The sequence below is a fragment of the Pleuronectes platessa genome, chromosome 14 (genome assembly GCF_947347685.1).
Source record: "Pleuronectes platessa chromosome 14, fPlePla1.1, whole genome shotgun sequence".
Lineage (NCBI taxonomy): Eukaryota > Metazoa > Chordata > Actinopteri > Pleuronectiformes > Pleuronectidae > Pleuronectes > Pleuronectes platessa.
The window spans coordinates 21,114,841-21,142,580 of record NC_070639.1 but is presented as its reverse complement, the minus strand read 5'-3'; the positions used below and the strand labels follow the sequence as shown (position 1 = coordinate 21,142,580).

General features: G+C 41.1%; 1 protein-coding gene across 2 annotated transcripts in view; it reads left to right on the top strand.

Moving 5' to 3' along the window:
• Positions 1-10,010: 10,010 nt before the first annotated feature.
• The window catches only part of hdac4 (histone deacetylase 4), a 115,355-nt gene continuing 97,625 nt past the window's right edge, over positions 10,011-27,740 (top strand). For both annotated transcript variants that reach the window (XM_053439046.1, XM_053439045.1), the window contains exons 1-2: positions 10,011-10,172; positions 22,258-22,522. In XM_053439046.1, coding sequence (XP_053295021.1) covers positions 22,501-22,522 — 22 coding nt within the window. In that variant the 5' untranslated portion in view covers positions 10,011-10,172; positions 22,258-22,500. The remainder of the gene's footprint in view (positions 10,173-22,257; positions 22,523-27,740) is intronic.

Below are 27,740 nucleotides of genomic sequence, written 5' to 3'. Positions count from 1 at the left end.
TAGAGCAGTGTTGTATAGAAAACCCGGTTTTATATGTGGATGTTATCTACATATATCCAATTTTGACTCTTGACCAATTGCCAGTCTGTCTCAGAGGTCAATCAGGAACTTACTGTTAACTTATTTTGATGTATGCCAGTGTGATTTGCATTTAGACTGTTTAGTTTTGTCCATGTACCATACACTAACATGGAGGAGGTGGGGTTTATGAGCTATGTCTGTAGCCAGCTGCCAGGGGGCGATCAAGATGGTTTATAGTCACTTTTGGTGAGCTGTCATGTCGTCCGTCTTTATATACAATCTATGATCTACAACATTTTTGTGGATTCTTGAAACAACATTAACACTCATCAGCCCCATCAGACCATGAAATAAAATCTGATGACCTCTCTCTCTCTCTCTCTCTCTCTCTCTCTCTTTCTCTCTGCGTGTGTGTGTGTTTGTTTTTCTTTTTCATTCACTATGCAATAAAGGCCAAAAATGTCAGAAATGGTCCGTGGAACAAGTGAATAAAAACTGGACTTGGTGCTTGGAGAGTTTTTATTTAAGTGCTGCCAATCAAATCCATGACTCACCGGATGACTCATATGCCATTCACTGCCTCTGCTGTCGCATATGTGAGACAGAGTCAAGTGTTGTTATCCTGATATGACGTCGGGTTCATTCACAAGACGGGATGTCATTTTCAATATTTTACCAAAACCGGCCAAAAACTCAGATGGACTGTGAAGAAATGTGGTAGAAACCCTCATGTACCCCGCCGGAGGAACTCTGGTACATTTAGTGATCGACTCCTCTGCAGGTTGAGCTATGAGCTGACATGTAGATTGCTCAGATAAAACTTCCTGTTGGGGTTTCACCACCCAGTTCTACGCTTAATTGCTTTCTTTAATTTGGAAGCACAATCAAAGTGTTTCACGCGGCTCTGCATTAAAAAGTGTTTCCACTGGACGAGAAAGAAATAAACTGGTTAAGATTCCACTGGGGAGCGTTGTAATTAGAAGTGAGAGGTTATCTTGCCCATGGTGGATTTCACTGTTGACTGATGAAATTCCCTGTTTGGATGCTTCTGTGTGTTGAGGTGAACACGCACTAAAACATGTTTTATAGACAAGGCGATGGATTTATTAGTCCTTTTGCATTGTTTTCCCTCGGTCACGATAAGGTGCAAACAGGCATCCATGCAGTACCACGGTAAACATTAAAAAACCTAACTGTACTTTCCCTATATTCCATCCACAATACTCAGTATATCCGGCCCTGTTCTCACCTGATTCCTGTGTGCAGGACATGGTGTTGTAGGTTTGATTAAGCCACTTGTGCAATTAGCAGATGAGGTGAAACAAGCTTGGGTCTAAATAGCTCGAGAGGCTCTGAGTGCATTTCCAAAGGTCACCTCCTGAGACAATCAGACACATTTACCGTCACAGTGGGAAACGCTGCAGGGTTTTGTGTGTGAAATTATCATCGTATTAACAGAACCCTCTGAGTATACATGTTTGTTACAGTTGTTTAGATCTCAGACATCATACATACGAAAGCTCAGCTACTAAGTGATTAGAAAGAAAATGCCTTCTGATTTGATTTGAGCAGTTGAGTGCTATTCTCACCACACGGATGCATTATACATGCTGGAGAACGACTCCAAACAGGATGTTGGAGTTATTGCCTTAGTTCCATTTCGCACAAAAATATTTTTCTACTTTCCATCATTCATATCTCCCGAGTGTCAGAGCGTCATTTATTCATGAAACGGTGTAATCACAGCTGCAGTGTTCCAGGGTTAGTGCCATGGTTTTCACTGTGCTCCATGTTGTTTCGTTTTTAGGGATCTGTTTATATATTTATTAATGTAACATTCGCAAATTGCACAAACCGGCGGAGGCTCAATAGCTGCGTCTGTCATTTAAATCACACGTCGGTGAACCCGCCTCTGTACTGTATGAGCCAGCGACCAAACCTGCACAATGTGATTCTTTATCCGGTGGGTTTAAGTGTACAGCCCCGGTTACGTAACACACGATAATCCACTGTTACCATAGTAATGCCGCTCACATCTGGTGTGGAGATTGTGCTGTGGTGAAAGTTCCTTCACCGCCTCGCTGTCATCCATCAAGCTCTCTCTCTGTGTGCTAATGCGATGGTGTTGTCAGCTGATAAAGAGTTGTGTTCTATTTGTCACACAGTCATGGGACGTTGAGTCTCCTGAAAGCGTTCTCCACACAGCTCTCTCAGCTCCCGAGGAGAAGCACCGTGTGGACGAGCACACACACACACGCACACGCACACACACACACACAGTAAACAAAGACAATATATTGCATGTTTCAGAGTGTGAGTCTGCAGGAAAACGTGTTGGAGCGAAAAACGTTCTTTGAGGAAAAAGGGATTGAAACAGATATCCCCCTACTTCACTGATATAACACATTTCATCTTCTAATTGTTGAACTCTTACAGAATCTCTTCTAATGATAGAAATCTGATAAAGAATCGAGATGAGAGCATAAAGGGAACTGTCTACTCTGTTAAGATATAAAGAAATTGTGCATCTGTGCAGATTCAAATGAGTCTGAGCTAATTCTCTTAATTACTGAATACACCATTACATAGATAAACTGTGCTTTTGTGAAAACGAGTTAAACCAAAGTACTAGACAAGTTCAGGAAAGAAAGAACAATACAAGTATTGCTAAAAACAGTGCAAGAGAAAGATGCAATAGATGTAAATGTACAACATAAGAGTAAATAAGATACAAAAATAAATAAATTAACTGAATTATAAGACAAGGTCAGGCTGAGTTAAAAGTGAAATTAAAAAGGTAGGATTTTAAACGAGATGCGAACGTATTGATTGTAGAAAATGACCGTATGTAGGACGGGACAATATTCCAGAGCTTTTAGTCAACATCAGAGAAGTGGTTAACTTGTCCATTGTCATCCCAGTGAGATGAACAGGAGGAGAAAACTACGCATGGGAACATACAGTGGGAATATCTTATATGCTGGCGGGTGTGATAACAGTCGCCTGAGGGATCCTCAGTGTCAGGGGACCCACGAGGGATCACTGAAGCCCTACACATCTGAACTGGTGCCACCGAGCCCAGCTTGGTTTAACAGGATTGGCTGGTGCTTTGCGGCTTGGATACTATTAATCCCACTTATCTATTTAGTGCACCTTAAACTGTGGAGGATGGATATACAGAAGAGCAAGCTGTTGCTATTCAATGTTGGTTATCCCCTCTTTAAAGCTTCATCTGAGGAAAAGCTACACATCCAACACCCCAAATTGTGGATTCATTTTATTTGATCGATTGGTTACATGTCAGGTGACAATTAGATGTTGGCGGATATCTCAAGAATTGTGTTGTATTGGAATTTGAAAAGCATCCTTGAAATCTCTGCATCCACTGTTGTTGTCTTAAAGCATGGAGCGTGTATCAAGCTCGCCAACATGACTGCTCCCCAAAAGAGAAGCAAAATAATCTTCATCGCCTCCTTGGGGCTGAGTCAATATAAGTCATCCTCCATCCATGTTAGTGGATGGGACAAAGACAAACTAAAAAGTCAAAGTGCTTGTCAATTAAATTTTTCACAGTAAAGTTTAGTTATTTTTGTATTATCTAAGCATTTTCATTTTTATTTTATGAGAAAACCTTGACTACAAAATCTTCATTGCAGATAAACCAGGTGGGATGAACACAAGGTTTTTTCTAACTTCCCTCTGCACCACACACTGTAAATTAAAAGCTAAGCACACGACATCCAAATCCTTCTGTCTTTTATTTTAGGTACTTCATGTGAGTGTGCTGTCATGCTCATCATAATGTGCACGGCGCTCGTCTATGTTCAGAAACTTTGCCCTCTCACCGTCTTTGATAGAAATTCACTGGAATCTGAAGGAAAGTTGTCTCTGAGCTGGAGCACTTGGCCACGCTGAGCGTTCCGGGCAGAAAGAACTAAAACCCTGGGACTTTATTAAGTTAGCTGGATGCACAAACACACGCCCTGTTAGCCTTTTCCCCTCTTCTGTGGGCGGCTGAAATCTTGAAATTAAATAAGATAATGGAAAAGAGGAAAATTATTAGATTATTCCAGAAGGGTTACACGTAAAAACCCTGTCGCTCACAGCAGTTTATAGCAGAACCAGCAATTTCTCCTTTTTTATCACATGTTGCACATTTGCATGCACTGGCCTCCACTCCTCTGAATTGCATTAACCTATACAGGGCGCGAATCTGCCAACAGAAGCTTATATCCTGAAAGATAATTCTGGCCTCTCCCGAGGATTCTCTGCTCTCGTGGGTTTGGGAAACATTGATCTTCGCCGTCATAGCAAACAGGAAATCCATCCACTGCTGTCAAGGCAATATTACAATGAAGCCATACAGTGTGTGTTTCCTGCTGATCGTGAATGGGTCGGAAGCTCAAACAGAATTACCCGTGGTGTTTTAGAGGCAAAGCATCTTGACTTGATGAAGCAGGTGTTTTGAAAGGCATGCTGCGGCCCTCCTGGAGCGCTGCTGACAGGGTTTGGGTGTACAAGCTGCTTTTGCTGGCTGAGGGGAATTAGTTGAGGCTTATTAGAATATTGGTATGACAAATATAAAACACATATTTTCGTTCTTGACATAATCCAGAATAAAGCAATGGGCTTTGCAAAATGTTCCTGGTCTGCCTGGAAGAGATTTCATATCAGTCTCTGTGTGGATTAGCTGTTCTATGTGGTGCAAGGAGGCTCTAAGTCAAATGGTGTTTAGGACCACTTGTTCAACACCACAGGTACAATATGATAAAAGCTCTGAGAGGGTACAGCTTTCACAACTGTGATTTTATAAAGATGATCATCACGTCAAAATCCTATTTGTCCGAGGATTCCTGAACTTGGCTCTGTGCAGGTTTCAGTGAGCAAAGCTTTGTGTGGGACGTTGGTCTTTGATCACATCTTATGTCAGCTGCTTGCAGACATGCACTGAACTCCAGAGAATCTCTGGAGGGGCTGTTTGTGAGAGCCTCCGGACCTTCTTCTCCTGCCAGCCTGCTCGTCAAAACTCAAACACAGGATATCAGAATGAGCTCAAGCAGGACCCAATGTTCTTAAAGTCATGTCTGCAAAGGGCTGTAGTGGATTATAGAAATTGAACCATCTGACTCTATTTTCAGAGATGTTCTCACAGTCGACAGGTGACTTATCATGAAGAGCAAAGTGTCTGAGACACAACATTTTCCAAATGACAAACTGAAACAGTCCAAACTGTGACTCATTTACATTCACGTCACTCAGCGGAATTAAAACAAAACATCCAACCACAGAGCACAGCTGCAGAGTCTCTAAACTCAGGCTTATCATGGCAGTCAGGTTTAATCCTTTAATCCTTTTGTCTCAGTGAGCAACATTTTCCAACGAATGTTTGTATCACTGTGTTTTCTGAAGCCCTCACAGGTGTCAGCCATCCTGACAAAACTCACAAGACGGGCGTTAACATAGGTGGGACCAGGTCTCTCTTACCACATTTTCCTGTCAGTCAAACTCTTGGAATAAATAAATAAAAATAACAGTCACTCTTGTATTTCATTATTTTGTAAAGCAGCAGAAAGTGACATTCTGCTGCTTTACAAAACACTTAATAAAACAAATCTACCACATGGTGATGTGGTACGTTTGTTTTCCTTTCAGTCGCAGGAACTTTTACTATTTTCATGATTTAGTGACCCCAGAAAATTAGAACTTATCCTCTGTATTAATTATCTCACAGTAAATGTGTGTGTAACCTTCTCTAGAGGAAAATATGAACTGCGTATTTCCTTCAAAGAGGTCAGAACGGTGTTGCCCCTTCATTCAGATCCATGTAAGATTTTTGTGTGTGTGGAGTTTGTATGTTCTCTCTGTGCTTGTGTGGATTTTCTCCAGCTTCTTCCCACAGTCCAGAAACATACAGATTGGGTTTAGGGTTAACTGGGGACTCTAGATTGTCCCTACATGTGAATGTGATTGTGAATGGTTGTTGTCTCTGTGTGTTGGCCTTGTAACATGCAGCGTTTGCTCTGTCCTCCTCACCCTTGGCTCAGGAAGCCATTATGTGGTAGAATTCACTGCCTGTTAATGTAATGGCACGAATCGGCTCAACAAACAAGCTTTAGATAGAAAGTGGATCTTAACAGATTGTCAAGGACGTGGGGTCATACCTTTGTACAGATTTGCTCTACTGTGTTGAACAAATTTTCATTGGTATCGAATACAATGTAACGTATCTAATACATTCTGTCTTCTGTCTATTTCCACTGTGCTGATCTTTCTTTTCCTTTCGCTTTGTAAATATATTTCCTATGGAGGGCAGAAGATAAACTCTGGGTGCATCCCACTTGACACAGCCGAGTTTCAGAGAACACTTATTATGTTGTCAGGAAAGCGAGGCCGAGCTGCTCTATGTTCAAATCAGCTTTCTATACATGCTTATAGACTGGCCTGTTTGAGTGGATGCTTATTACGCTGACAGTGTTTTCTTAAGAAAGCAGCTCCGCAGGGTTGAGTTGTTCCATCTCTCTTCTCACACGAGTCCCCCGCTCTTAAAGCGCTGGAGAGACCCTGTGATTACACAGTCCAGGTTGTACTGGTGCTGTGTTTGTGGGGACATCGTGGATTGTCATCGACTACGTTTACATGTTTATTTTGTTGTCTCGTAATCTGTTTCACGTGACTTCTGTCAGAGCTAGAAGAACGATCCCTCACTTGTGACTCTCCCCTGAGGTTTCTGTGTTTATTTCCATGTTAAATAATATTTTCCTTGCCCTTGTCGAGAGGCTTAAGACAGAGGATGTTTATTTGTGAATATGAACTTTGTAAAATTTGATTTGATTTTGATTTATAATGATAAAGTCTCAGTTTGTGTCGTACTTACATTGGAGCTTTGGATCATTGACTCTGATTCGTACTGAGCACAGCTGGATTCTGTTGATATGAGGACGTAGTGACCACAGAACTACATTTCATCACATTTCTTTCTGTCTATTCGTATTTTGGAAGTGTCTCCTATCTAATACCACTGCTTTCTCTCTCCATGAGAACTATCCTGACTATATACATTGTTCACATGCTGATCTGCCTCACAATTTCTGCTTTAATGCTGTCCACTCCCTTTAATTAGCTCCATGTTGACTGGTTGGATGAGGAGCAGATGAACAGTGTTTGAAGATGTGGAGACTCACTTTTTTTCCTGCAGAGCATTTCTTTTTGTGTTGAATGATATTAAGCCATTTTTACGTTTCCATCAGTGAGAGTGTTTTTGCTACTTGTTAAAGCTGCAAGATGTTTGCCACTGTTCCTGTGGTGACAACAATTTATTAAGAGTTGGGGGAGATGAGATTGATAATTCAATTTTTTTTAATAATACCTCCACTTAGAAAGACACAAATTAATAATGTTAACTCCAAAACTGGTTATTAGATATGATGAAGAACACAGTTGATATAATACCCACTTGCAATGATGCTCAGAGTTCACAGAGTGTTCCTGCGGTCCGCTTATCACAGCCACTCTAACTATTATAAAGATGCATAAAGGAGATTCAATCCAGTGACAATTTGCAGTTTACCATAATTCAGCTTTACATAACGAGCAGGATATTGTGTAATGGGTCTGTTTGGAAAGAAGAGGAATTTAAACAGTTAGTTTGTTTGAGTTTTACTTCTTATTCCTCTGTGTGCTGACAACCTGACGCCAACATTATTCTTGCTTTGAAGGAAGTGTTCTTCTTACCTGTCGAGACAAGTAATGTGTGGCAGACGACAGCAGAAATATGGCTAATCAAAAGCATTGCGTTTCCGCATTTTGATTTTGCAAGCACAGACCGACACGCAAACACACACACACACACACACACACACACACACACACACAAACACACACACACACACATGATCACACATCAGTTGCAAGTATAACAGGTTTAGTTTTCTAGCTATGGAGTGTTTCCTGAATCTGACCGTTTTAAAACGTTTTATGAGAAGCTGGTGGTGATCATATCTTGGAGCATTTGTTATAAACATTTCTCGCGTGAAATGCTTCATAAAATCAGATTTGAAAGGAGCGGTTCTCCCAGGAGGCAGATCATTCTCTTCTTCAACAACAGTGATGCATTAGCATGAAGAAGTCTCACTTTTCTCAATTGGACCAAAGCATTAAAACCAACAAGTTGAAACACGTGCAGCCATGGAAAATCATCCTGGAAAGGGGTTCCTGGAAATCACAAGTTTATTTAGAAAGAGGTAACGAAGACTGAGCTTATACATTTGGAAGATTTCAGGAGATTATCCGGAGCTCATTGTTCATTGTCTAAAAGTAAATTCTGATTTGAAAACTGAGATTTCCCGAGGCTTTAAAACATGTTTTTTCCTTCAATCTTTCAAAATGTATTGAATATTTTTACAATATTAAAATAACTGTTGAGTTTTAGATATACATACGTATTATACAGAATGTCCAATGGACCATATTCTAGGACTACACTACAAAGTCATTTCATTTAACTGCAAAATAAGAATCTGTGCAATGTCTGTGTCTTTGTGCAATCCTGTTGCAAATGTATATGCTTTGTTTACACAGTATATAGTTGCAATGTGTTATATTTCCTTCTGTTTATATTGCAGGTTTATGTATTACTTTTTTACTGATGTGTCTTGTTATCCCCTTCGCTGCTGTAATTTCCACTGCAGTGGGACTATTAAAGGATGATCTCATCTGTAGAGCATGTTGGATGAATTCGATGTATTACTGAGCATCTGTGGCAGACTGGCAATGAATATTAAAGTGATGACATGGGCAATAAAAACACAATAACTCCCTGTTCACTACCACAGTTGTATAAAACACCACATAAACCCCCACAAATCCATTTAACGTGGGAGACTCTGAGTATCTTACAAAATACTTGCATGAAATTTTGAATATGTGTGGGTGGTGGAAACCAGTAATGGCTTATATGAAAACCACACTTAAATATAGCTAAATTATACAACACAAAACATACAAATCAATAAAGGTTCAATTAAGTGTAAAAGGGAAAATTGAAAATTTATTGAAATAAGAGCTCTGAGGCTTTGGAACAACCTGCTCGTGGAGATATCCCTCCTTTGAATCAAAGCTTAAAATGGAAAATATTTTATTATTGTTATGGTGGCTCTTATTTACTTTTTAACGACTACACGTTGTAACTTTGTTTTGTTAACAACTGCCCTTATGGTCCGTCCATTGCACTTTTTAAAACCAAGTTGAAAACTTTTTTATTCACAAGTGCCTTTAACGAAGCTGTATAATACCATCCTTGCATTGTATTCTATTATTGTTTTACTCAGTTGTATCCAAACATTTCATTTGTATTATTGGTCCCTACAGACTTATTTTAAAATGTTATTAAACTTATAATTTGTCTTTCTTTAACCATTACCATTCTACTCTTTGATATACCTTTTTAAATCACTTTTAAACTCTTTATCATCTTCTGTTTTGCTTGAATTTTGTTTGAAACCGTGATCAGCACCTTGAATCTACCTCTGGGTATGAAGGATGCTTTAGTAAATAAAATTGCCTTTCCCCTGTTTTGAGAAGTGCTTTATAAATAAAGCTTAATTTTTCCTCTTCCGATATATCATTATTATAATTATAACAGTAAACAGAGAGGGAAGAATACAAGCTATGAATACAGGAGAATAATAATAACAGAAGGGCTGATATTCATTGGAAGTGAAATGTTTAACAGCAGTTAGTTTGTAAGTTGTTTGTTCCACAGGACAACTCCATCATATTTGATAGAACACTGACATAGAGGAAGATTATCACCTGTCTACTTAGATGATTATGGCTTACACACACACACTCACATACACGCACGCACACACACACAGACACACGCACGCACAAAAGCTGACACCACCGGGTCTCCCCCTCAACTGTCAGTCATCCCGCCCCGCAGGCCCTCGCAGACCCCGCCCCCCACGGAAACACAGGCGGTTGTGGGACACGTGATTAATTCAGTATGGCGGAGCTGCTGCTGGCTCTATGAATTGTATTTTTTGTTTAAACTCCACCGACGGGTCCTGGAACAAACCCCGCGGAGGCTCCTGGAGACTCGGGGGGCAGAGAAGCAGCCGTGCGGCCCCGAAAGGTGGAGCTCGCCCCAGGTAGTGTTACTTTCTCTTCCTCATACACACACACACACACACCTCGTCACCTGGAGACACACACACACACGCACACAGAGCCGCGACTCGCACAGACACACACGCTCGTAGTTTGGTTTCTGCTCGTTTCCCAAGTCGGACGGACTTTCTCCGTGCGTCGCGAGGGAAGCGGGCGCGTTGCGCAACGTGCGGACGCTGTTGTTCAACACGAGGAAAAGAAAAGAAGATTTGAATGTTGTTTAAAAGTGTTCAACGTCAGCGCGAGCGCAACAGTTCGGACCTGAGCTCAACCCGCTGTCACGTCACGGACGCGTCGTCAATGGACGTTTTCCCCTCTTTCTGACTTTTCACTTTCCCTTCATTCCCGGCGCCATTCTGTGTCAGGTCGCCCAGCCGCTGGGAACTTGTGTTCTGGTGCAGTGGTGCGGTTTGTCACCCAGTGCCACTGGTTTGTTTACCAATAAACCGCGTCACAAGTTCAGAGGAGCCCGGGTGTCCTCTACAAGGTTTACACACAGGGTGCATCCCCCAGCCCCTTAACTAACCTGTAACTATCCAGACTTAATGACTAAACTTTAACTAACCTTAACCATCAGAGCTACATGCCTCACCCTAGATTTAACCATCAAGACAAAACATCTCACCCTTACCTTAACCATCCAGACTTAATGTGTAACCCTAACCCAATTCTAAACCTAACCCCCAAAACCAAGTCTTAACCCTTATAACGACCATTAAATGTGGGTCAGAAAGTGAGGATTTCCTCACTCTGTAGTTTATAAGCTCACAATGGACCTCACAAAGATATCTGCACAGCTACTGACACACACACACACACACACACACACACACACACACACACACACACACACACTGCTGAGACCGAGACGGAGAGGTGTGCTTGTGTGATGGAGGTTTGTGCTGAGGTGGAACCACCGCTGCCGCAGCTTTGGGTGTAAACTTTTGTCTTCAAGAAGTGTAAACACAGGAGAGCAGCAGGAGGAGGAGGAGGATGAGGAGGGCTGTTCCCCGGCTCTGCTCACACTCCTCTACAGCCCTCCTGCCGCAGAGGAAACTATTCCCTCAGCATTACAGGCTCCCGAGGACTGTGGGTGCACGCTTGTAAATCTAGCAGGCCCCACAGAAGCGAGGTCACAGAAGCCCTAAAAAAACACAAAACAACACACCGGCAGAGAGCTTCTCTGAAAGGATGACACATGCTGAGAGCTCAGCCCTGATTGGAGCATGCACTGTTGTTTCTAACATGTTTTCTCTTCAGTGGAGCCTCCTCTTGAGCTAGAGATCGTCCGGATGGGCTGTGTGTGAGAACGCACAAGTCCGAGTCAGTAGACAGTTTCCTCTGTTATTAACAGGTCTGAACTGGGACCAGCGAGGCTCGGAGATATTTTTAATAAGCACTAATGGATTACAGGGAGAATTTATCCGTCTAAGAAAACCTTTCTGTTATACCTCTGCAGTAAATTGAAGTTGACATCCTCACATTTGAAGTTTGTTTGTGTCTGTGTGTGTGTGTGTGTGTGTTTGTGTGTGTGTGGGGCTCAAGTGCCTACTAATTATATCTTGTGGGATTTTGATGTACAAACATAATAGAAAACAGTAGATGGATGCCTGTGATGTCTAGGGCCAGCTTCACACAGACGAGTAGAAAAACATTTTCGAGACCCCTTAAATTAAAAACTTGTCTGTGTTGTTTGACTTCATAGTCCAACAGACTCGTACTTAGTCTTTGTTCAAGAAAATCCCATTAATTGTAAGGTTTTACCATCGTACTTTTATGGCAGAGCGATATTGACAATCATTTGTAATGTTACTGCAGTAACTCTAATGTAATGATATTTCTACCGATTTTCTGTTTCTTTCCATTTTGAAGTAATCAATATGTAGTAATCTGATTACTTGTAGCCAAAGGACTTTAATTGTTATAGAGTTTGAACAGAATTGTTTCCTTTCACTGCTCTGCAGCATTTAAGTGTCACACACAGTTAAACCAGCGCTGCTTCCATTATCTTTTACCACTTTATAGTGTCTGACTAATAAAATTCTTCTACTCCTCGTTTTACTTTCAGACCTCCATCTACCACCAGTGATTAATTCAGCTTGAGATAAATTATAAAGCTTAAATCTGTAACTTTTTTAATATCGTTCCATAACTTTGGATGGCATAAACTTTGACATTGACATTGTTATAAAGAAATGTTGAGCAGCTTCCCACAGTAATGACACTGGATAACAGCACAGATGTCAAGTCGAACTATGGTTAATGTGGTGGCTTTAACATATCAACCTCTGTTGCAATCAGTGGCACATGAAATGCGATTTTAGGAGCATCATGATGTGAGACATAATTTGAAAGTTACCGAAAGCATACAATAATATCTGTAGAGGTTTAAATGTTTATTATCTGGAATTGTTTCTCTTGTTGGACAGCACAGATCATTTGCTATATCACAAACACTGGAATCAATTACAAAAGACTGAATTCAGATTGAGCCTAACTGCTGTTATAAATCAGTGAGCCACGTTTTTAAAGCCTCCTTTTCCTGAGTGTTTGACACACTGATGAGAAAGTTTATGTTTATTACTTGAGCTGTGGGCAACTGTGGAGAATCACATCAAGATAGGTTGTGTTTAACTGTCCTATCTTAATTAATACATTTTTCTCTCCCAAAAATTATAATTTAATATTAAACATTTTTTTGGTAGAACAAACCATGTAATTTCTGAAAAGTTAATTACAGATTAACTTTTTAACACAGCTATAATTGTTATTGGTTCTACACATTAACTTATTAACATGGATATTATTGTTACTGGTTTGCCCACACTTGTACACTTGTAGCATAGGTCAGACGTTTAGTGTCAATATAACTTTTACACCCTAGAGATAAACTGTTATTTAGAAACTCTTGCCCTTAGTAAGAGCACAATTTAAACTTTTATCACTTTTTATAATCCTTAGTTTTGACACAAGTTCTTCGGGACAACCTCAAGAGGACTTCACTACTCATACCATTACGTGTTTATGTGAGTCTTGAATCTTAATAAGGATTTGCTGACATCTTCCTTTATCTTCATATTCTCTTTTTTCTCCTTCATTTTGTAACCAAACCGATGCTTCCTGAATCCAGCCCAGCCCGTTAAACTGCTGAACTCATTGGCCAACCTGCATATCACTATCTTACCAAAGTTTGGGAGCACTTAATTCTTGTTCTTTACTTGTCCCAAAGTGAGCCTCTAGTAATCGCATTAATAAGCTCATTTAGCTCATTCCAATTGTGCTTTGTCAGGGCAAGGGCCTGACTTTCCAACTTCCTCCCATCATTCAGCACCAGCTGGCACTGGGAACGCTTACTTGTTTGTGGACATTTTGTGGATGTTGTCACGATAATGGATACTAATGGGGTTTATTAATGCCACTGTTGTGCTCGGGGACAAATAAGGTGACAGGACCCAGTAATGCACAGACAAGTTCACCCAGCGGGAATTTGTAAACTGCTTGGCAGGGTCTTCCCTTCATCCCAGAGCCATCCAGCGTATTATTGTGTCCTTGTCCTCATCAAGGACCTCTGTTCATTTATTTGTCTGTGTCCCCATTACATGCAAAGCTTAATAAGCCGCTAATACAGTTTGAATGCAAATTTGTACTTTGAGTATCTGTCGTTTCATCACAGCCTTTTTACAAATGGTTATTTTATTCTCATTCATCCATAAAAAAATCTATTGACATGGACCATAGCCAGTTTAAATTTAATTTTTGAAATTTTTGGAAATTAATTAGCATAAATCGACAATCATTTCAATTACTTAGCTTTTTCTCATTAGGCTTACGGCTGAGCAATTTGGATATTGGCCACGGGGCCAGAGAAGCAGTAAAAGTAGATAAGCGGAAGATTCAGATAAGTAAAAAGGGACACAGAGTTTTTAATGGGCAACTATACTGAAGCTCTCAGCCTTGACTGATGTGATTTTAGGCTTGATGAATCCTTGTGTTGATCCTTGGGGTCGCCCAATGAGTTCATGGCTGAGAATCAATATCCACGATTCAGTCCTGTATGCCCTGACGTGCCTCACGACTTTAATAATAAACCCGTTTTAGCTCCTTTTGTGCCTTGCTGGGACCTTGTCCTGATTTTGAACCCATCATGCCTCCCCAAACTCAGAGACTAGAAAGTGGTAGGCTGTACGGGAAGCATACTTGTTTGTGTTGTGTTGTTGTGGATGTTATGCTAATGGTTACTAATTAAATCTATTAATGGCCCTGCAGTGCTGGGCACCAGCACGGAGATATGAGCCTGCCGTGCATGGACACACTCAGTCAGTCCTCATCACTGATTATATCACAAATACCACATCAAAGATTGGATCCTAGAGCTGCTTTGGTTTTGCTGTTGTCTTTTTTCCCAGGTTGCAAAGGCAACAGTCTTACAATTCCTCCAACTCAGTATAATGACCTTGCTCTGAAACCTCTGTATTCTTGTTCCTGACTTCCAAGGAGCTGTCATCGCAGACCAGCTTGAAAGAGGAAGAGATAACTCCACATTCATAAATCCATTTATATATCTCTCAGACAAATTTTCCCATTTGGACTTGACATTGCAGTTGCCATTGTTGCTAATTTATCTAGTCATACGACTATTATGTGGCAGATTTGATTCCCTCAACTGTTCACAGCACTTGACGCAAAGCGATGTGGCTGACGCTACTGCAACATATAATTGTATAGGAAATTAAGATGTATTTTATCATCCATGTGAGAGGAACTAAGTGGTCTAGGTCAAAGTTGAAAGAATTTGAACCCTGGTTGAGAATTTTTCTTGAGTAGTTCAGAAAAAAATTGTTTTGCTCAGGTCTGATGTCATGTGAAAGCAACTTCACCCATTGGCTTGCCCTGTAGTAGTACTGTGTAGCAAGGCTCCAGACCAACCTTTACATTGGTTACACTGGTGCGCCTAACTTTCGCATTTACCTGCACCAGCAGATAACCCCAACCTCAAATTTGTCTTTGCATCACAATAATACACCTATTCGACCTTTTCTCAACAGTTCGTATATATATATATGTCAATTCTAAAGAACTGGGTATCTGCACTGATTTCCAAAATAGATTCAATACTGATTAACAAGGTCTCGATTCGATTTAGAGTATCGATTTAGTTCAGGATATTTCATTTTACTAACCTATTTTAAAAACAGTAGGCAGCAAGTTCAAGGGGGGGAGAGCACTACCTGACATAGGAGCCCCATTTCTCATTTAGAAAACAACTTTTAACTTTAGAAAAGTACTTTCTTTCTCAGTGCAGCATAGAACATTGCTCATGGGTAAGAATGATGATTAACAATGGAGATGGCTGATGCTGAGAGAAAGCTGGAACAATATATGAGTCAAAGAGTGAGAGTCAACTGAAAGAATAATAAAGAAAAGGAAGTTGAATGGGCTTTCTGTTATCATCAGGACTTTGCACTGTGGAAAGATGCCACTTCCTACTTTTTACTTCACTCAGTAGCTGGTCTGTTGTTGCCAGTATAAAAAAATGATTGCTCAAGCTAGGAAGAGCAGGCTACACTTTGAAAATATGCCACCGATACATCCCACTCGCTCACATCGGCCCTCTCATCAAAGCTTCGCCCATATGAACATGTCAAATCTTCAAATATAAATATCGAGACTATTCGGCAACAACTACAGCTATGTACGCTACAAAATATTCAGATTTATAAAACCTGTTGTCAATTTCCCCTTTATAACCCACAGTCCACCTGGAGACGTGCATTTGTGAGTCCGCCTCAAAGTCTGCCCTCTTCACGCCCACATTCAACTATAAACGGTCAATGCAAAGCACCTCCATGTAAACAAAATTAACCTGCTGACCAATAGGTTTCTATGGTGAATCTTGGCATCAAGAGATGAGAAGAAGAAGAGCAACTCTCTGACACTGACATCGAGCTGTTTGTGAGGTGGAGGTGAAGGAAGACAGATTGTTTACCCGACAATAGATGAAGCAAAGAGGCGTCAATTGCACAATGCGAAGGGGTTTGAAGCTAAAATCTCTCCCCATCACATTTATGTTACAATTTATAACCTGGTCCAAATGCTCCATTATGGTGTTATGATCTCCGATGCTACACAGTTTAATCCCCATTCCCAGATCTCTCTGCAAGTTTCACAGGAATGCTCACTCACACATGCAAAAGAAACATTGCACTCTCCATTATTTCTATCTATAGCCTGCAAATACACTCGCATTTAGCCAATCTGGATTTGAAGAAGACACGGACGCCAGTCTTAGTTGAGTTCTAAGTTTAATTCCATGACATTCAGGCTTGAGATAAACAAAGCTGTACTGAGCCATTCAACAGAAGAAGTGGGAAGTTATTGGTATCAGGAGGACAAAGTAGTTTTCATGCTGAGGTTTGTGCGGAAGGTCGCGCATGAATTGAAGGCTGTGGCTTTGCTATATCATGACCCTGTGTGCACGTAGGTGATCCATTTCGGAATGACAGTAACCTTTACACATGACGTGCAGGAAGTGGGTTTCCAGGCATGTTGTTTGTGTGTCCTTCAAGCCTTCTCAATTGTGTACTTGTACAGAGCTTCACTAAGAAGTGTGTTGCAGTGTTGGAAAATAAATACTGTTTGGAAGTGACTAAACATAATCTTTTCACATTTCGATATATAAGCCTATTTATACTATCATTTAGAAACGACACATTCAGCTTTAACTGTTCAGTTATGATTTATACCAAAGATTCAAAGTGCATTAAAATGTACCTTGAGTGACTCATTCTGGAGAATTTGAACAGAATATCTTTGTCTTGATTTACTTTTGTGCACAACTCAACAGGTCTCAAGTAATGTTTTTCAAGCCCGTCCTCTCGTCGTCATGTTAAAAGCTTACTCCATCTGCATTTGACTATGAAATATTCAGTATACTCAGTAAGAGAATGGTTTTATTTACATAAAAATACAGCTCAGCAGAACAATTACTGTTTCGCGTCTCGGCTCTGACATCATCACTCCCTGCGGAGGGCTACAGAGAGGGAGCTACGGGGGATTAGGGAGTGATGGTGGCAGATATATCGTCTCCCCAGAGAACACAGTCACAGCCTACAGGTGGAGGCTGATTAAAGCTCAGCAGGCAGCAGCAGCTGCTGTAGCTGTGGACATTCACTTGCATAACAATACACCAGTGGCAGAGTGGTGGATGCTATGTATATTCGTAGCAGGGCAACTTTAATTGACTGCCTCAACTGTTTTGTAGGCACAGCTGTCGTGAAAATATCAATTCCACATTCGCATAGCTGCGAAATCTGCACGGTTTTAAATTTGTTCACCTGTTCAAGTAAGCGGACGTCTGTAGGAAATACTTTAAACCACTGCATGATTTATGAGCAGGTGGACCGTACGGATCTACTGCAGATTTAAAAACACATCTGTCTACACAGAGACTCTGTGTCAAATGCTCAAGGCACTTTGTCAAAAATTAGGGATGAGAAGTGATGACGCACATGAGTTGAAGTATGACCACCATCTAACCTACGTGAATATGTCTGAATCTCTGCTCAGTATTCAGTATTATTTTCTTACAGCACAGGTCATTGCATACTGTAAGTGGAGGGGAACTTAGAGAGAAAAGACCTTAGCCTCACATTTCCTAAAATGTGCTCAACAACTATACTGTTTTCAGACACAATCTTTCACGTATGAAGAACGCAACAGAAGAAAGTCGAAGGAGTCGAGGGATTGAGCCTTTAATGAGCATGAAATATAACTGGCCAGACATATTAGTTCTGGGGCAAAAGCAGTGTTTTTATTTACAGCATATAAAGGATTGTGGGAGAAGAAACTAGACAATTTTTTTGTGTAGATAACAATACTACGAGCAAATTTGCAGAGTTTGGAAGTTGTTTGCATTTGTTGCTCTGCATTTTCCTGCTGTCTTCCCACATGGTCATTTTACTTTGGGGGTGGAAAAGTTCTGAAACATGTCCAGAGCAACTGACTCAGACATTTGCATTTTCATATACAGCACTTTTCATAACATTTTAAGAAAAAAATCTGGACTTGAGTGCATGCCCGAAAGTTGCGTCCCCAAACTGAAGAGTGCCTGGGACATACCCTTTCACCATGTTTGGTGCAAATTTGCTTTTTTGTGTAATCCTGCAGACAAATGAACAGACAGGTGAAAACAATACTTGGTCGTGGTACTAACTGATTTATTTTTATAGCTCTGTAGCAACAGGTAAAATGAGCCCTCTGTGCCACTTGATGTTCTTTGTCTTTTCATCCTGTCCCTGTTCAGCCTCGTCTGGTTCCCTTGCAAACAAGCCACAGAGAGGATTGTGTTACTGAAGGTCATTTTGTGCCAGACAATGTATCACCCTTTCTTTTCAAACATGTGCTAACTCATCCCCCCCGCGCGTTGTTTCTCCCACTTTCACATGTGTCACATTGACGTCACACTAACAGATCGTGCATCTTCCCTTAAGAAATATATCGCACACTTTCCACACAATCCCCATCTTATTTGAAATCTTTCTTTACAACTTTGAAATGTACTTTTTGGACTATTTAGTCAAACCACAATGTGCAACATTATATTTAAATCCCAGGCTGTTGGCTCCTCAGTCACCTCTTACCTATATTTGTTGCATTTACTGGTTCAACTGGTTTAATAACTTGGTCAGTGATGTCTGTATTATATGGGACATCTTGGGTCCTTTTGGGAGATGAGCGGCGTATACTGCTGCCGTTGAATCATTTTTTTGTCCCACCTTTTCTGTCATGTTGCTAACTTACATTTCATAAATGCATCACACATGAAATAAACCCTAAGATAGAGATATGTGATATAATTTGGTTATCTAGAAGGAAATCATGTTATTTTGTGAACGTATCATGGATCCCTGTTGGGAGTGTAATTCTCATAAAATGTTGTGGGGTCGGAACATTATTCATCTAGATCCGTCCAGATATAAAATCATCAGATACCCGTCAGCCTCCCTCTTTCGAAGGAGGATGGGTTGAACCCAGTCAGACTCTTAATGTCTGACTGGACTCTTAATGTCTGTCCTTGTTTTGCAGTGAGATCTAAAGCCTTTCCTTTGGGGTTTCCATGTTCTAGATGAATGTTTTGTTTTTTTCTATGTTAATACCTCGACTATTTTAGCCAATAACAAAGAGAAAATCTAGAACATGTCAATCAGAAGCATAGTAGTGGTGCCACTAATCCCACTCGCCATCTGAATAATTCATAGTCAATTAGGGCCGAGAGGATGAAGCCGTCTTCATGGAGTAAGTGCATTTTCAATGATTCATTTCATGAGCTATGCAAGGGGTCTCTTAATTGTTGTTTACTGCTCACTATCCGACCACATGTTATTTTTATGCCATCGTGATTACTCCCGGCAGCGCTCAGAGTGCTTGGGAAATGAAGTCCATTAAGGGGTCCTGAGAGCTGTTTTTCCTGTCAAGTGCCACGCAACGTTTCCAGATTCAAACCTCGCTGCACGGGAACAATAAATCTTATCCAATCTCGAGTGTCAGTCTGTGGAAATGAGACACGCTAAGAGACGCAGGTGGTTCTTTTTTATGGTCCTACAATGCAGCAGAAATACCTGTAGTGTTGTACATGGATTCCTTTTTAATAGGATCCCTGGAGGACAGTTTAGATTTTAGAGAAGAAGAAATCATGGATGAGACGTTAAGAGCTGTCAGCAGACCAGTGCCAAGATGTGATAGAGTCAGTTAAGGAGTAGTTTTGTCTTCTCCTTGAGCTGCACTAGTTTTGTTTTTGTGGCAGAGAGAGGGAGAGGACTCGGTGCCTGAGGTCACTGCTGACACAGGTTGACGAGCTGTAAAAGCATCCTCTGAATTCTTGTGTGACTGACGACTTCTTTGACACGAATAGAGAATAGCGTCACTGCTCTCTGGCCTTTTTTTTTCTGGCACCTCCCCACAACAGATGATCACTCCTGTCCGTCAAAGTATCATCTGATGATTTAACACTTGCTCACGTCAGACATTCACGCAGGAATCTAAACGTCGCCTCTGGTTATTTTGCCTCTGGCCTGAAGGATGCTGTCAGCTTCTGCACTAGAAATTCAAACAGAGGTTATAAGAGATGCTCAGGAATTACATTGCCCATAACAACACACTGATGCTTGTTTTCTTAAACTTAGAGATGGAATCTGACATTTTTTTTTGGAGCTTTCTAAACTATAAAATGTCTGATTATACCTCCAATATAAGACCTCATATTTCTGCATATTCCAAACCAATTATTAAGTTAGGCCACCATATAAATTTGTCACTCACTTAGGGGCCTGTTTTTCCTCCACAATAATTCCTGATAAGTGAAGTAAGACCCTGCAGAATCCTGGCGGTAGTGCATTTCCATGAGGTTTCATTTGGGCATGCAGAGCTTGCCCCCTCTTTCCACTGAACTCATTCATTTGACGGTAATTCAGTCCAACAGCTTTAAAGTAACAGGGACAGCAAGACACTGTGTCTGTGTGTATATTTGTTAGAGTTGGAGAGGAGGAGACCACTTTATTGCAGCTTCTGTGGTATTTTTAGTGACTGATTGCAGCTCTCATTGTCACTTGTGTGCATTCAGCTATGTTGACACCTGTTAGACGGGACGGAGGTTAAGTTTGAGTTAGTGCTGGTATAGGGTAGAATCATCAGTCTTCCCTGTATGTTTGTGTTTTTATGTTAACATTGCACATTAGACAGCACAAGGAGTTTTGTCCCTCTTCCTCCTCTGCTATTGACGCAGGTATATCTAAGCCCTCAGGAGGCCTCTGCTTTCATTTCATTTTGGGTTCTACTCCAGGAGAGAACATTTTATTAAGAGACTTCCGCAGCTGACTATACTTGAGGTGAAAGTAAAAACATAGCAATGTCAAAAGTAGCTCGAACTGTTGCAAAGTCACTTTCTATTGATTGTGTTTATTACAAGTGATTTAAAAAGAAAAGAAGGTATATTTCAGGATAAATGTGTTTGTTATCTAGATGGTTTTGGACTAAATTCAAAAGCTTGGTCAGATGGGTGTGGTTCCATGACTGACGGTGAATTGCGGATGATTTCAGTAAACACAAATGGTTCAAATTAAACCATAATCCTTTGATAACGACCAGATGTGATACAACTTTTACTTGGAAGAAGCTAGTTGCTGTTTTTCATCGCCCCCTCTTTACTCTTGTCCAAAATAAACCAACTGATTTTTATTAATAATGAGTTTGATACTTTTTATGACTTTCAACATGTTTTCTACACTCATAAAATATGTCAAATGTCAAACAAGAGCAAAAACATTTATTCCCAAGGAGTTGATTTAATTCATTCCTGCTTTATAACAACAGCAACTAGCTGAGTTTCTTTCTATGTTGTTGTTGGCTGTGACTTCTCTCCTCCGTGGTTGCTAAGCTCACCTTGGCAGCCACAATCTGTCTCACCGGTGACCATGCATATACAGCACTTACCTCACACGGCAACTTCCTGAACATCAATAAAAAGCATGTCTTAGGTAAAAAGGACAAGTGTGCATGTGTATTTAGGGTCATAGAAACAAAGTAAATGGCCACGAAAGACAGTTGTGTGTGTTGACCTGCAGGTCGTTGTTCTCTCCTGGCCTCCTACAGGACCACACAGGCCTCACAGAGGAGCTTGAGCCTCTGTAACTACAATAGAGATACAAATCTTCAGGTTGTCTTAAAGACATCGCACCTGACTTGGGCATTTTTGGAAAACAACTTTAGGCGCTTTCACACCTACCTTGTTTGTTCTGGATCATCTGATTTCAGTTAAGTCCGGACTAAAATAACTGGCTTGAAAAGTGCCTTGGAATGACCATGGTCTGGACCAGCGGACCAAAATGTAGTCCGACCAAAAGAGGTGGTCAGAATCCAGACCAAACTGACCCTTGGTTAAACCATAGACCATTGTCCAGGCTCTTAAGTGTGGAAATGCCCTTAGACTTTACAGTGTTAATATAAACATTGTCTTCCATCTGGAATACCCCATATGTTTGAAAATTCTGTTTGTGCATCTTATTCTCACAGCTTGACTGTTTGGTTGAAGGAATCCTGCCACAACACACCACTCAAGGTCTCCACCTGTGGCCGTGTGCCATGAAGCCCTGAGAAACAACAGCGCTGCGTTCCTCCTCTACTTGGCAGCACCGAGCGGCGGCACCAACGTGGTGGGAATCACAGGATGGCCTCTACAGCCACCGCGGTGGTGCACTGACACTGCTCACCTCCCCTCCCCTGACAGGTCTGCCTGCACCACCAGCAACCATAACAATGAGCTCTCACAGTCAACCAGGTAAGATGTCAACACATTTTAAATACAGTATTTCACAAGAGGATATCTTATGTCCTTGTCTGTGCATGTGTTGTCGCTTTGACTCCGAAAAGAATCGTCTGATGTTGGAATGAAAGTAGCATTTTGCTTTAGGGATCAGGATCATGATGATGGAAACGGAATTCGCACAACAAGTGTATATTGTTTGATGCAGATGACCCTGTGCTCTGTCTATTGTGTATCCCATTGTGTTTTGAACTGCACTGTTACGATGTGTGTTTTATGAATGGAAATTGTTTAAAAACCACACTTTTACTAAACAAAGAAGCACCTTCTCTGGCTTATTTTAGCATGCAGTGGTTTTTTAGTGATCTGGTAAATATAGTGTAATACTCTGATGATCAGCAGTTTAATTGTTAGTACAATATATGCGTGTGTGTGTCTTTTTGACAGTATGGCTTATACCTAGTTTACTTCTGATTTTTCTTTAATCAACGGTTAAGTTAGGACGTAAAGTTTTTACCAAGTCTCTCAGCCAAAGTTACAACAAATCTTTTATTTACAAAGATAAGTAATGTTGAAAAAGTACAATTGTAGCCTACTCTCCATTTTGATTACACTCTGGAGAACAGACCAAACCTGCTGTTTTAATTTAGCAATTTCTACAAGGGCTCTTCACTCTTCCAAGGACTGATTGAATTTGGTGAAGTCAGTTGGCAAAACCTTTAACTCCCGCATGTTGCATTGTTTTAACAGCACTTAGACAGTGGTATCTGAGAGGGGGGGGGGCACATGTTTGTCCGAGTGTATTTTTTTTTAGGTCGGTTTAATTGCTTTGCACTTGTGTCCCAAGAAATACAACATTTTTGATTTACCCAAGCAGAGCAGTTTGTGTTTTCACTCGTGTCTGTTTGTTGGTACAAGGAGAGATGGAATACGGTGGAGTCAGTTGTCAGGCACCTGAGAGAAACATCGTCAACATGCCCACTCACTTGCTTTTCCAAAAATGTTCCTGCTTTATTCTCACATAGACTCACTCTATTTTACGAAAATATGTTCACGAAAAAATCTCTTGCGCAACCGGGAGTACTGACTGATATCTTACATGATATCTTACATACTCACATACACCCCCACCAGAAAATATGCAAATTATCTTTCTTCCAGGATCCACCTTACTTCTCCTGATGTTTTAGGTTTTCCAAGCTAACCCCCCTCAACCCCCAAAGGACAGGCGGTCCAGATAATGGATGAATGTATGGATATTTAGGCAGGTATCGTAAAGTTTGATGATTACATTTTTTTTGGCAACACCAAGACAGTCTTAACTGCTCATGATGAATATTTCACTCACCCGCCCTCTTTGCATGATTTAAAAACAAACTCTCCGTTATGCTTAACCTCAACCACTGAGAAATACCATGTGACCTGCTCAAAAACCCTCTTTCTTTAATCACACCCAGTTCTTGGGTCAGATTTATATTTTGTTCCTGTTTTTCATCTGCTGACCAAAATGGACAAAAGGCCAATTGTGTCCTTCTTTACCCATCATGCTCTGGCTGTCTTGGTCGTATTTAACGCAGTGATGTCATAGCCATTGATTAGTTGTTGTGGTGCCATTGGTCCTGTGTGACACATTGTGGATTGCTGGCAAAATCTCTTTTTGTTTAGCTGTGAGCAGGGACACGGTTGAGTTGTGGCCAGGGGGGGTTTTGCGTCAGAGTGGATGTTTCAGGCTGTTCCGATAGCTCTGGCACAGGCCGAAGGTATCTGTCATTTTCTTCTTGCTTTTACTGAAATTCTTTGTTATGTAAGCTGAACCCTGGAGTGGGTCATATTTTCCTCTTTATTTTCCTAAATTCTGATCATTTCCATGCCTCTTCTATTCTCATTTCTCCAGGATGTTTATTGTCCTCAGAGTTTCTGAAATAACTTCAATGTGGAGGAGCACAATTTCCCCTTTGTCAGTTTTGAGGAGTTGCCTGTCAGGTTTGAGCTTTCACTGACAAAAACCCACTTTTCAGGAAATGGAAAATTGGTCCAAACCTAGATGGAGCCTTTTTTTACTCACCCATCACGTTTTAGTTGAGGGATATTCCCAATACCACTTTTGGGGTAACGTATTGAATCTGTTTTATAACCACTTACCCCACACATAACCTTTCTCAACAGTAGGTGAGGGATAGTTCTGTTTAAATTTCACTATTAAGCCAAAAGACTTCAGGTTCCAGACTTTTCTCCACCTTGAGGAGCTCTGAAATTAGGAATGACGCTTTCACTTCTCAATTTCACCTCCTTAGCAGTTCATTTTACCCTCGTCGCCCTCCAGTCTGTGCAGTATGGCTGAGCCCTTTTCCATATATGACTGATCATCATTTCCTATTCTTAAACCACCGTTTCAGAGCACTGAAGGGCCCTTTGTCCGACTTGAACTTGGGTGGCAAAGGCTGGCATGTTGACATGCTACTTGGCATTTTGGAACCGGGTTTATGGCCTTGGAGCCAGAGCTAGAACACACACACACACACACACACACACACACACACACACACACACACACACACACACACACACACACACACACACACACACATATATACACATACACATACACATACACACACAAACACACAGACAAACTCTCTCATCCCAATAAGACCCTTCCCTCCCCTCTCACCACTCCTCTCATTCCCAACCTCCCCTTTCCCGGTCCAGTGGCAGTAATCGGTGGCAGGTCCTGGCTGAGGGGGATCTTGCGTCAATAAATCGTCATACAGAGCGGCTCCCCTGCCTGGAACCCAAACAGAGCGAGGGGCCGCCTGCTGTTGGAGGCCTTGTAGAGTTTGCTAAACCCCTCTGAGGCTTGTAATCTGACCAAAAAAGAAAGCTAAGGCCCAGTTTCGTGGGTTTTGTCATTGCGTGTTTGCCTTAGTTGTGCTTTTACTGATCTCATCCATGATTATAAAGTTATTGCTGGGTGGTAGTTGTGCTTAAAGCTGGCAGTCAGTAGAAAATTATAATTTGTTGACTGCTTGTCTAATCAGGATATGGTGATATACAACTGAGGGTCCCTCATCTCGATCCTCAGGTTAATTCACCATACATGCAACAAATCTAAGAATAAAACCGAGGGTAGAGCTCAGTAAGGGTGATGGGCAAAAGGAGCACATTGCTTTGCAGTTTCTTTGATTATCTGGTCAGTGTGTTTGTGGAGTTGATGATGTCTTTGTAAGTTGTAGCAGTTGAGCAGTGTTGAAGTGAAAAGTCTGCACCTCCTCACTTTCCCGAGTCTTATTCAGATCGCTGACTTGTGGCAGATGGCTTTGAATTATTCATGTGTCGATTTTATCCCAGAGATTACTCAGTATCGGAGCAGAGAAAATATGGAGAGGACTGACGGCCCAGTAAGTGCCTAACAAAAGATAGAAGAGTGTAAACAGCTCATGCCAGATAAGACTGTTATTATTGTTTTCTACATTGTGATCGATGGAGCCCTGCAACGTCAATTGGTAGGATTAAAGGTTCTTCAATAACAGCTGGTTCACTATGTCCATGTCTACTTCCTGCATTTTGTTGTTAGTGCTTTGAGGGTGTTAATGTTACAGGGCTTAACCATAGACTGTATAGGGGTGGGATTTCCAAGCATTTTCAGAGACACGGTTTCCTGTCAAATAGGACGTGGACCTGTTTAACTTTGGGTCAGGTTTGTCCAGGCAGGAGCTGGATTAGAAAAACCCACTTAGAAGTTACAGTTTTGCTTCGTGTATTAGATTTAGGAGTAATCAAAGTCAGCTGCTGTATGATTCAGGTTCCCTGCTTCGAATATAGGATTCATTTTTAATTCTCTCTCGCCCTTCCTTCTCTTATGTCACTCTAATTTCCGTATCTGTCTTTTTTTGCCCGCTCTGTCTCTTAGTTTTAATCATGGGCTGTAATAAGGACTCGCAGTGGGAGCTATCAAAAGCCTGCAGTTGTGGATTAGAAGATCGTGGCTGGTCCTGGGCCAGGCCACTAGAAAGTGAAGCATAATCTTCAAAAAAGGGAGCTTAACCCCTGCAGGCCCACGCTGATTATGCCTCATTTACACAGGCTACTGTCACATGGAAAAGGCTTTGGGTGTTAATTGATATGTTTTAGTCGCAGCGTTTCATGGAAGTTGTCCAAAAAACAGCGGAAGTCAAGTAAGGTGAGAGGCAAAATGAAGTTGAGTCTTGGAGCTTATCCACAGGAAGTTATTAAAGAAGTTTCCTGGAGAGTGATGCTGTTCATTCGATCTGTACTTTCTGAAAACTTGAAACTGCGGCCATGGCTGCAACTGCTATCTATTTTGTCCATTGTCTGAAGAGCCACAGGAACACAAAAGCACTCTCTCCTATCTGTGTTTGATGCATTTGAGTGCTGCAGAAATGTTATTGTTCTCATTTATCCTTGGCTCAGTAAAATTTTCCTCAATGGAAAGATGGATGGGGAATGAGAGTTGAAGCAGGCTAAACAGAAGGCTTCTAAGGAGAACAATGGAAGCTGCTGTGGAGAAATAAGATTACTACCTCATTATTGTCTTTCTCTGCACAGTTTTCCAGAATATTCCATTCAAGTAATCTCATTGCCAGATGAAACAAGTGCACAATTTAGCCTTCGGAAGAATTTATTAAGCATTCAGAGCTTTCGCGTTTGCCAAAAGAGAAGCTTAGAATTGAATTATGCTGTGCACTGTTCTTTCAAATAAACAAAGATCCACCATTCTTCTTTTTGGTTCTTTCTCGATTAATCAGATGCCGATTCTAAGGCCGATTTGGCAGCTAAATTAGGTAATATGGTATTTGAGTACTCTCATTACTTTTTAATCTTTTGTTGCAAATTTTTCCTGTTTTCTAAGTCAGGCTTTCAGAAGGCATGCTAGCTAAGAATATAGTCTCATACCTACCCCAGGTACTGTAGCTTTGTGTGGAAAAACGGGTTTTTACAACTCATTGGATTTTATAGCGGGGGGAAATTATGATTTTACAGCTCAGAATTGGGGTTTGATACAAGTATATATTAATGTTTGGGCCGACACTATATGCAGATGCAGCCAGTGACTATTGGTAGTATTGCACAGCAGTCAGAGTAACCCAGATGTCCAGTCTGTCAATGGATACAGAGATTAAGAAAATGGAAGACCTCCAAGATTAACCCTTAAAGATTCACATCTGCTGCCAAGCTTATACTGCGAGTGCAATGCAAGAGGTCACAATGTTTA